This window comes from Microtus ochrogaster, linkage group LG4 (assembly GCF_000317375.1).
Source record: "Microtus ochrogaster isolate Prairie Vole_2 linkage group LG4, MicOch1.0, whole genome shotgun sequence".
Classification (NCBI taxonomy): domain Eukaryota; kingdom Metazoa; phylum Chordata; class Mammalia; order Rodentia; family Cricetidae; genus Microtus; species Microtus ochrogaster.
This window is the reverse complement of record NC_022030.1, coordinates 15,776,064-15,786,595: the sequence shown is the minus strand read 5'-3', so window position 1 is coordinate 15,786,595 and position 10,532 is coordinate 15,776,064. Positions and strand designations below refer to the sequence as shown.

Sequence of the window (10,532 nt, the reverse complement as noted above, 5' to 3'; positions counted from 1 at the left end):
GAACCAACTCCTTCCTACACATGCACTTGAGCTTTGTAAAGAACCGGAGTTCACATGCTCTGGTGCTGTCAGGGAATGAGACCAAAGCTCTGACGGAGCACATGGATGAGTGTGGACACATTATTTCAGTTCTCCAAAATATCTGCATGCCAGAAATGCTGGAAAGAAAATAAATGCCAAGAACCAGCAGAGTGCCTGTTTGGTGCAGGTCCGTATGTTGTTTCCCTGTTCTCTGATTTACTTCCAGGATTTTCTCTGTAGGAAAGTATGGGACAGTTACTCACCTTTTACTTCTGGTGAATGAACCTGAGCCATGGCCTCTTCAAAGATCATCCAAGTAAAGCTTCTGGGCTCTTTCCAATTGATCCTCAGGTCTACCATGATTATCTTTGTGCATATCTTTGAACTGTAGTATGAACGTCTATTTTTTTTTACTTCCCCATCCTTATATTTTTATTTTACTTTTCTTTGCTACTCACTTCTCACTCTATAAATTTTTCTGGAACTCTAAGCTTTCATTTAATTTATTTTTTTCATTCTCTCTACCAGACATATTGAAGACTCCTCTAGGGACTCAACCCACTTCTGGATGGTGTCTTCACCACAAGCTTACTCTCACCCACCAGGCTCCTCACAGTCTCAGGTGTAGCTCCCCCTACCACTGTGATCTCTCTTTGACTAGGACACATTAGAGCCGAAAATAAGAATGCCCAGTTCGTTTGGAAGCTCACCTGTGATGTCAGCATTAAAATTTAAAATTGAGGCTGGCATAGAATAGAAAAACATTAAGAAGCTGGAAAACTAGGTTCCCCGATAGTGTGAGTCAGGTACAAAAGAGGTTGAAAGACACAGAGGACAAAGGTGGAGTCCATGTCTCTAGAGTTCCACTAAATATCCAACCCTTTCAATTCTCTCAAAAGGAAAAATGGCAATGGAGATCATAGGGTTTGAAATTCTAAGTTTGGATTACATGTCATTAAAGCCAAACTGTGTTCTATTTTATGACCTGCTATGCATATTTTGTGTGATGTTAAAAATTTCCTCTTTGGAAATGTGTTCTAGGCAAAAATCAAACTATTGAGTTTATTTGTTACACTGGCCTATTTCTTCTTGTAGTGCTTAGAAAGTTCAAAGAAGGAATATGCACATTTAATAAATAAAAAATATTTATTATGATACAGCATCATCAAGATTATTTGACAAAAGGCAGTAACAAGCCAAAGGAAAACACTTTTACAAGAAGCAAAACACCTTGTATAAGCACATACGTTACAATAAAGATATTTTTCCCTTTAGGTACAGGGTATGTATGTGTACATCTCCAATTCTGAACAATTATATGAGCTAATGTTCTATTTATTCTGGAAAATTCATAATCATGTTAAGAGTAGGCATTCAGTAATATTTTAATCAGTATTGAATGTGTTCACCAAATGTCTCAGACTAAAACCCCTGAACAAACTCGCCTGTTACAGATTTTGAATAGGCAGCATTGCCTCATCTATTCTGGCAAAAAAAAAAAACAAAAAACAAAAAACAAAAAAACACAACAACAACAAAAACCGTATGTTGGTGCCTCAAGATTAAAAGACCTAGGAAGCAATATGGGTTCTCCCACTGTTTTTCCAATTTAGTAGAAACCCATCTATTTAGCATTGAACCATCTTTGTTTTTGTGTTTTCCCTTTGGGGACAAGGTCTCTCTATTCAGGCCTTGAATTCATTGTGTAGACCACGCTGGCCTCAAACTCAGAGCTCTTTCTGCTCCACCTCCTGTGTTCTTCTAGGCATAATGACATGTACTACCATGCCCAGCTCTGCATCATCTATTTTTTTTCATACTGTTCTTCATAATGAAAACACAGAGCCCACCATTTCAATTCTTGAGGTCTTTGCAATAAAAATGTTTAAAAATAAATTTTTAAAAGACAGAAGTTCTTGATAAGGAACTCACTAAAAACTGGGTGGTAGAATGTGGAACACTTAAGAAACACAACCCTGACATAGAGTTGATGTTAAATTCCAAACAAATGATGCTTCGGGTATTTAGAGATTTTAAGACGATGCTTTTTTGGCTGAGAAATCAGTAGCTCCAACACGAAGAAAGCAAATTAAGATGACTGAACATAAGGCATAAACAAAGATATTTAAAGGGATCAGATGCATCCCACAAATAATAGAAGAAATAAAAATAACAAGAACAATCCTTTTCTTTGGGGTTAGAAAAGGCAGGGGTAAGATGGAGTAATTGGACCACATGTATGTGGATATTACACAATAGTAAACATAAGGGGATCATAAGGAAGATATGCTAGCAAAAACATAAACATAAAACATGTAAAAATTTAAAAATGAAACATGGTTGACAAGCAGATAGTTGAGACACTCTGACTTGATTGAGTATTGTTACACACTAGAAGACACATGAAACTCAAGTCACCGTGGAAAAACTTTTTAAAAATATATCTGAAATATTCTAAATATTGCCTTTCAACCTTACATTTTAATAACAATGTGCACAAGTTTATAAAAATGTACTTTTTAGTGTCACACACTGTCTAGTGACCTTTTTACACAATGCACTTTCAAGCTATTTCTTTAATAACATTCTCATATCGTAAAATATCTGAAAAATAAATCCCCACTTAGAAGGATTTCCATCCCAGCTGCACTTGAGAAACATCTGACCACAGACCCAGCAGCCTTCAAAGAGACACTGGTGACAGTGACGTAGAGACCATCACTGGAACATAAAAATATTTATACTACATCCAGAGGACGATTTCCTAGTTGCGGCTAGATTGACACGACATGGCACGAATTTCATAATCACAAGTATACAAGGAACAAGGGAAAACACATTCAGTTGCTAGTTCCAGGGACTCCAGTGACAATAGGAAAGTAATTGTTGCTATGAGTACACCATTAGCGTCAAGGGTAGATTTGCTTCCATAGCACACGGGAGAAACTGTGGCACCACATTGTACTTATACTGAATCTCAGAAGTCCCACTCGTTGGTATTATTTGCTACAGTAAATGGAAGGTAAATCTTGGCAACGTGGCTTGTCCTCTTGCGGAAGGGCAACGGAGAACCTGGTTGGCACAGCACAAGTGAGTCCACCAAAGGTCTCTGACACCCCTTTGTCATCATCCCCCTTTCCAAAGTTATCAATAAACAAGCGTGGAATCTGCAAAGCTCATTGACCTCGCTCAAGGACCTGTGCAGATGTATTGTCTTGCTTCTCATTTTCTCCCCATAGCACTTCCGATATAGCTCCATTTTCCTAAACAGAGACAATTACAGAAAGTCAAGGTGTTACTGCGCTTTTATCCCAGGGTGACGGCAGGCTGGGACTGGATCGCAGCAGAAAAGGGACCCTCATAAGGTCAGTACCTGGGTCTGTCTTAGCCAGGAGTCTGCAGCCTTAGCAGAGAAGGCCTTCTGAGATGGGAGCTATTGTCCCATCTATGTCCCTGTGTCCTGTCCTCCCGTTATCCACTCACCGGGAATGTTGTTAGATGAACTAACGATTCAGTTGGCACCATCACAAGGGCTGCTCCGTTTCTAGCTTCACCAAGACGAGTGTGGGCAGATATATGTATGCACGATTGAGCAAACGAAGAGATTATTTTTGTTGATTTTATTTTTACGTTTTATTATTTTTTCCCCGATAAAAGTTACATACCATATGGAATTGTGCTTTGTCATAATTCCCTTTCTTCCCAGAGAAGGTTTTTGAATAATTCAAGAGTCACAACCTTGTCCCGAACCACTTGTTCACTTGGCATCTTTCTTCTCTCTCTTAAAAGCAGCCTCGGCACTCTTTATCCCCTGCAGACTGTGGTCCTTCATCCCTGTGACTCCTCAGCCTTCTGTTTATTTCCAAATGGATTGGCATTCCTTGGCATTTCTGGCTTCTCCATGAACATTTCACCCCTACAGCGTGGAAGAGCTTTGCTTGTAGTCCCTCAGGATGACAGAGGCGTAGGACACATTTGGAGGGGTGCAGAGCACTGACTCAGACACCGGGGAGCTGGGCACGGAGCTGCCAGAGGCCACCGAGTCTCGGAAAGGAGAAGGAGGCGTCAGGGCAGGTGAATCCTCCGGGGTTAGCTTGCTGGCTGCAGGCACGTCCTCCTCCTCTTCCAGTTCGTCTTCCTCCGTGTTCCCTTCGCGTTCATACACGAACTCCTGCAGGAGCTTGAACCTCTCGCCGTCATCATCATCGTCCTCCCCGGGAGGGGAGATGGGCTCCTCTCGGAAGGTGCTCAGCTGCAGGGGCAGCATCTGCAGGTGTTGCGGGGGAGGTGGAGGCGGGTACAGCGAACGTAGCCCATTCCCCGGTGTCCCTGCGCCTGCCAGCACCGCGTGGAAGTCCGGGATCCCCGAGCCAAAGTTGGTGACCACACCTTGCAGCTGGTCCATCAGGGATTTGGGCTGCTGCGGGGGTTGCTGAGGGGGCAGTGGCTGTTGTTGCTGCTGTGGAAGAGGTGGAGGCAAGCTTTTGGGGATGACAGGATCAGCCAGGAACAGGGGTGTCTCCTCTGCGGTTAGGTGGGGCGGCAGAGGCGGCGTGGTGGCCACAGGTGGCCCGCGTCGGTGTACTACCATGGAAGGGCTGCTGGGAGGGCTGTAGCGAGTCGAAGGGGTGTTGTCCTCCTCCTCCACATTGTAAAGGGTCTTGGTGCTGGCATCTGAAAAGGTCAGGCTCTTGCCAGAGCCTTGGTAACTTTTAGTGAGGGGTTTGATCACGGCCGTTTGGTTGCAGGCCGTCTCGTTGGTCTTCACGTGCACAGAGAGGCGCTGCCACACATGCTGTCCCTTAGGCGCCTGTCTTCCACCTGGTTCAGACCATGACACAGACTTGCCGTTAGAACTATGAATAAAATAGAGATGGGTTTATTTACACATGGATCCCGCACAGAGGATAAAATGCATCTGAATTCTGTCCACCCCAACGCACTGCAATTCAACTGCACCGTCCACCTCCTCTGCTTCCCTTTATAGTAAATGAAATAATGGCAACGTCAGCTGCCATAGACTGCCTCTGAAGAGAGAAAGAGAACAGTGTGCTCACGTCAAGTAAAGAAGAGCTGGCCCAGGAAAGTTTCTGGTGAGAAAGCCCAGTCTATTGTGCAAACAGCTGTTTCTATTTAGTTATACAATTTCACAGAATACACCCTTTACCACCATACATGTGCTAATAATGAAACAGTCCCATTGATGACAATTAATGAAATGGTTAACAAATTAAAATTACCCTTCACTGCAAAACTAAATGATTATTGAACCACTGGAAGAATAATCTGGAAACACACAGACACACACACACACACACACACACACACACACATGCACACGCACACAAAACCATTAAGCTTCCCAGAGAAAATAAAACACAGAGAGTCATACAGTCTAGGGGACGAGTTAAGAGCCACATACAGCTACTCTGACTGTGCTGTGGGATTGATGAACTAGAAGCACTCAACTGCTCCTTCTGATTTGTGTTTCCCATCAATCGCATGAACACAGACATGACACCTACACAAAGAAAGTACGAGCAGGAAAAATACATACACGAGTTGCTGAAGTGTTTCATGATTTCCCATCTTTTTAAACCTCAGAACACTGTTCCTAACACACACAGTGTGTGACAATTCACGTGAAGCTCAGATTCTGAGGAGATTCTTAGGAGTTTCACCCTAAGAATACTCCAATAGGGGCACTGGAAAAGGGAGACTAGGAACAGGCTGCCAAACACAGTGCTCACAGCTTCCATTAATTCTATTGCCAATTTTGATGTGAGGAAGACAAAATTAGGATCCTGACAAGGCAGGGGTCACTAAGACCAGGGACCCTGCTTGGATCTCTCTCCATTCACCCGTGCTGAAGGAAAAGCCTAGAACACTACCATGCTTCCAGCCTTCTTGGCTGGTATGGCTTGGTCCTTCAGTGCCCTGCAACAGCCCATGTGCTGGAAACTTGTTTTGCAGAACCACAGTGATGAAGGGGCAAAGGGACTTTTGGAGGTGATTAGGTTATGAGACTTCTGACTTCATTAAAGGACCACATTTCAGACTCATACCTTAATGGATTTCATAGGCGAGGTTTTGCAGCGAAAACCAGTCCCCTCCTCTTTGCTTCTGAGCCACATCAGATGAGCAGCTGTGGCCTGCTGCATATCCTTTCTTAAGATGCTTGCACTTTGACGCAAGTTTAGAAGTGTCAGAGTGAAGTGAACATGGGCTGAAGCCTTTGAAGCCATGAACCAAAGTATATCATCCTCCTTTTAGCTGAATTTTTTCAGATATGTTGCCACAAGAATACAATGTTAACACATCAACTTTAATCCCCACAAGATCCCAACAGATCTACCAAAGAAAAAGTCATTCTGGAGAAGAAATACAAAATGTTCATGGCAATGACAAATTTTATTTATTCTGAATATTGCAATAGTTTGGATCTTGCTTTGAAAGACTCTGATAATAGTCTATATAATTTTTAGCAGATGGTGACACCTTACCATATCACTCTATTAATAAAAGCCCTGCTAATACTTAAAAGAAGGCATTTTCCTCTGCTTTTTTCTCTTTCTTTTTTTTAGGAGTTTCCTTTTTCTTTATACCTATTAAAGCAAGAGAAAAAGGAACACAAAAAGAACAAAGAAAAGAACACTAAAAGAAATTTGAAAATGAACATTCTTTCTTAGGTGGAGGTGTGAAATAGATTGTTCCTCTCTGCAGTCTTCTGTTTGAAGGGGAAAAGAAAGTAGAAAAGGATCGCCAAGAAAATGGTTTATCAGATCATTTTGAAAGACAAGAATGAAGGCTTCAAAACTTACACATAATTCTTAGGATATTTTTGATGAGGGTAGTGCTCAACATTTTATATTTTATAAACTTGAAAAGTGAAGAAAGTCTAAAAAGCTGAGATTTATTTTAAAGTCAAACACTGAATATATAAAGTTCAAAAATAGATATTACAGCTAAAATTCTGACCTCATGGCTTGGGGAAAAGTAGTTTCCAAGAAAACATTGCTCAGTCTTCCCCTAAAACTAGCTGCAAGGTATCCCTGCATTCCTGGGAACCCTGAAGGTAATGATCTTATTCTACTTATTTCATTGACTACACCATCAGGTGTCTTTATTATTGTCTAAAGATCCACCGTGGCTTCATTTTGGACCATACCTAAATGTAAAAATTATTTTTGATGATCAAGCAGGCAAAGATAATCATAATTTAAATCTATTTTAATTGAGCACAGTTTTTATTCTTCTGATGGGATATTTTCACCATCACTGTTAAAATAAATAGCATTCTTTCCCCTCCGAGTCTTGTTCTAAATTATCTGAAAAGTCCTGTTTAATTAGGAAACAGATATCATGTCCCAGGGCATTTTGGGGTTATAAAAATTAGACTATCTTTTCCAAGGACAAAATAAATTGCTTTGTAAAAAGCAGAGATAGTGGGGGAAATGCATCATTGCAAAGACATTGAAGCACAGGTTATTAACTGCTCCTTCAGGATAAGTCACTTCTCAGCTGTGGCCCAAAAACAATCCGAAGGGTCTATGGATCTACATGCCTACTAAGCACTGTTTGTATAGTAAATAAATAAAACTTTATAGGAGAAAATGTACCACTGTTTTTAAATGTTTGTGGATGGTGTTGTGATAAACTACCATTAAATACAAATGCAACTACATGCTCTTATTGTGTTCAGCAAACACTATTCAGGGTAATTATAGTTACTGATTCATGCAAAGACCCAATCCTGTTTCTTGTGAAAAAGGATCATCCTACCTGAAGAGGCTGGACATTCATTATTACTAAGAAGAGAAAAATACATAAACTTTGGGGTATTGCAAGAGAATGAAATACATTCAAAATAGAATCGTTCTGTGAAATGAAGTTTGTTTAAGTTCAGATAACTTTAATGTTTGGACTTTGGCCACCTGTTTCTTGTTTCTATTGTTTACCTTTTTCCAATTTCTTAATCTTAAGTAAGAGCTGGGCATGTGGCTCACAGAGTCCAATGTTTGCTTGCCAAGTGTGCAGAAAGCCCTAGGTTTGATTTCTAGCATTGCATCAACCAGATGTTGTGGTACATACCTGTAATCTGTGCATGAAGAAGTTGAGGCAGGAGAACCAGAAGTTCGAGGGTGATCCTCAGCTACACGGCAAGTTTCAGGTTACCACAGGCTACATGTGGATCTCTCTTAAAAACCGTGTGGGGGACACAAAGCAATTTGATTTAGAAAACATCATATAATTGCCTCAAAGCACTCTTTATTTTAATTTTCAAAGACAGACCTGACACCAAAAATAACCCTCCTTCTTAAAGATAAAACACTGTGGGTCAGGACTAACTTACCTCGGGTGGTTAAATCTATTTAATGACACTACAATTATTGGAATGGTCAGTGATATAAACAATATACATTGAGCCTCTCTGGTCATCAACTATAAAATAATGGACCTCAAGAATTTAATGTTCCCCTAGGATTACCTCCTTGGAAGTAGAAAGGTCTGAAACCCCAGCAACTTTACAACTTGTCAGGCAACCTTGAAAGAGAGACTTGGGGCTGAGCCAATGATTGGCAGAGGCACACTAGGTCCTGATTGCTTAGCTCTGCACTCCCCCTGCTTTCTAGTTAAACCATACTCTTAAGACACACAAGAATATGAACTTGGAATGACACTGTATCTCTTTGTCCCCATTTCAGTGTGGTCACACCGGATAAATTCCTTTCTCTTGCTTTCACTATTAAATTTGGTCTTTCTTCCATTTTTTTAAAGGTTTATTTATTTATTATGTACACAGTGTTCTGCCTGTGTGTATGCCTGCAGGCCAGAAGAGGGCACCAGATCTCATTAAGGATGGTTTTGAGCCACCATGTAGTTGCTGGGAATTGAACTTAGGACCTCTGGAAGAGCAGACAGTGGTTTTAACCACTGAGCCATCTCTCCAGCCCCTAAATTGGCTCTCTTTATGGGTTCATCCAGGACAAGCAGCCAAACCTGACTTGTTAGGGACACGAGCTGCGACCCTAAGTCTAGAGACAGTAGGACTGCAGAAGAGGATATGGATAAGAAGATGATGTTTGAGTCTCCCATACAAAATTTACAGATCTGTGGCTGCAATCCTGAAGTCAACAGGCTGAGGATTTTGCTTCCATTGTTCTTCCATTAGGTAAGTGTCATAATCCCCCAATAAACTCCAATATTTACAGCATTCTAGAGAATAATTAGAAGTGGGTAGTGTAAACAGATTAATGTTTTGTTGACATTAAGAGTTAGCCTATTTTATTTGTTTCTCTAAGTACTGGTTACATCTGCAGAGGACATGCTCTCTCCTTTAGAGATCTCTAAAATGAGAACGGTGAGCGGGGCTGGAGATAGGAGGAAAGCATCCTGCACAAACTGATGAAAAGGAGGCTGGCAACAAGGCAATCATCCCTTGCCAGGTTTCAGAGCTTTACGGCAGTATCCAGAGAGCCACGGACAAGACAAGATCTTCCCATAAAGAAGGGAGGATCCGTCCTCAGAACCTGAGGGGCAAGTGTTTGTTTTCTATAATAGGACCATGGAGATAGCTCAGTGGGAGATTCCATTTGCTTCTGAGCCCAATAACCTGGGAATGAACGCTGGTGGAAGGAGAGAACTGGTGACCATGAGTTGTTACCTGAGCTAGATACATACATACTGTCTCCCCTACTCTCTCTCCATAGTCAGTCAATTAGTAAAGCATGCAATGCAAAGAGAAAGAGCATCAGGAAATGACATAGAGTTCCATTAGGGAATGAATGGCTGACCAAGAGTATAATCCATGAGCCATCAGCACTGAGGTGGCCGACTATTATGTCCCTGCCGCTTTAGCTTGGTGTCATGTCAGCTCTTGGAGTCTGGCCCAAGAGGCTTCTGGTGGAGCTGTCCATGCTTTCACCTGCATATGTATTATTCAGTTGGCATCAGCATGCAGTCTGGAAGGCGGCTCTCACTGATTTTTCAGCATAGGAACTATATGAAACCATTTGAGCCAGACGTCTGTTTTCCCAGGCAACCCCAAGTTAGTTCCATACTGACACTTGTTCCAGTTCTTGAAAACATTACAGAAAATTCTGCATATTTAACACATTCTCTCCACTGTGGAGAACTAGGAACATAATTAAAAGTTCTTCCCTGCTCATCATTACTTGTAATAAAGAGACCCTTGAATGTACTTTTGAAGACAGATAAACTCTTATTATGTGAGAACGCCAATGTTTCTATAGATAATCTTAAACAGCATTATGACGTTTCTCCCTCCCCTCTGAATTCTGATTTGAACATTGGTTACTCAGAGACCGTTGACTTAATGAAATATACAATCTGCAAAGTCAAAATATTTGACCCTTATTTGGTAATCTTTAGATCAATTGATTTCTACATCTTCAAACTGTGTGACACAGGATAAAGGACAACACACACACACACACACACAGAGAGAGAGAGAGAGAGAGAGAGAGAGAGAGAGAGAGAGAGAGAGAGAG

The 10,532-nt window shown here is 41.3% G+C and overlaps 1 protein-coding gene across 3 annotated transcripts in view; it reads right to left on the bottom strand.

Moving 5' to 3' along the window:
- Positions 1-1,147: 1,147 nt before the first annotated feature.
- Positions 1,148-10,532, bottom strand: part of Grm1 (glutamate metabotropic receptor 1) — a 388,725-nt gene continuing 379,340 nt past the window's right edge. Inside the window, exon 9 of one of the 3 annotated variants that reach the window (XM_013351434.2) lies at positions 1,148-4,877. In XM_013351434.2, the coding sequence (XP_013206888.2) occupies positions 3,938-4,877 (940 nt within the window). In that variant the 3' untranslated portion in view covers positions 1,148-3,937. The remainder of the gene's footprint in view (positions 4,878-10,532) is intronic. The other 2 variants (XM_026786205.1, XM_026786206.1) reach the window with 2 other exon arrangements.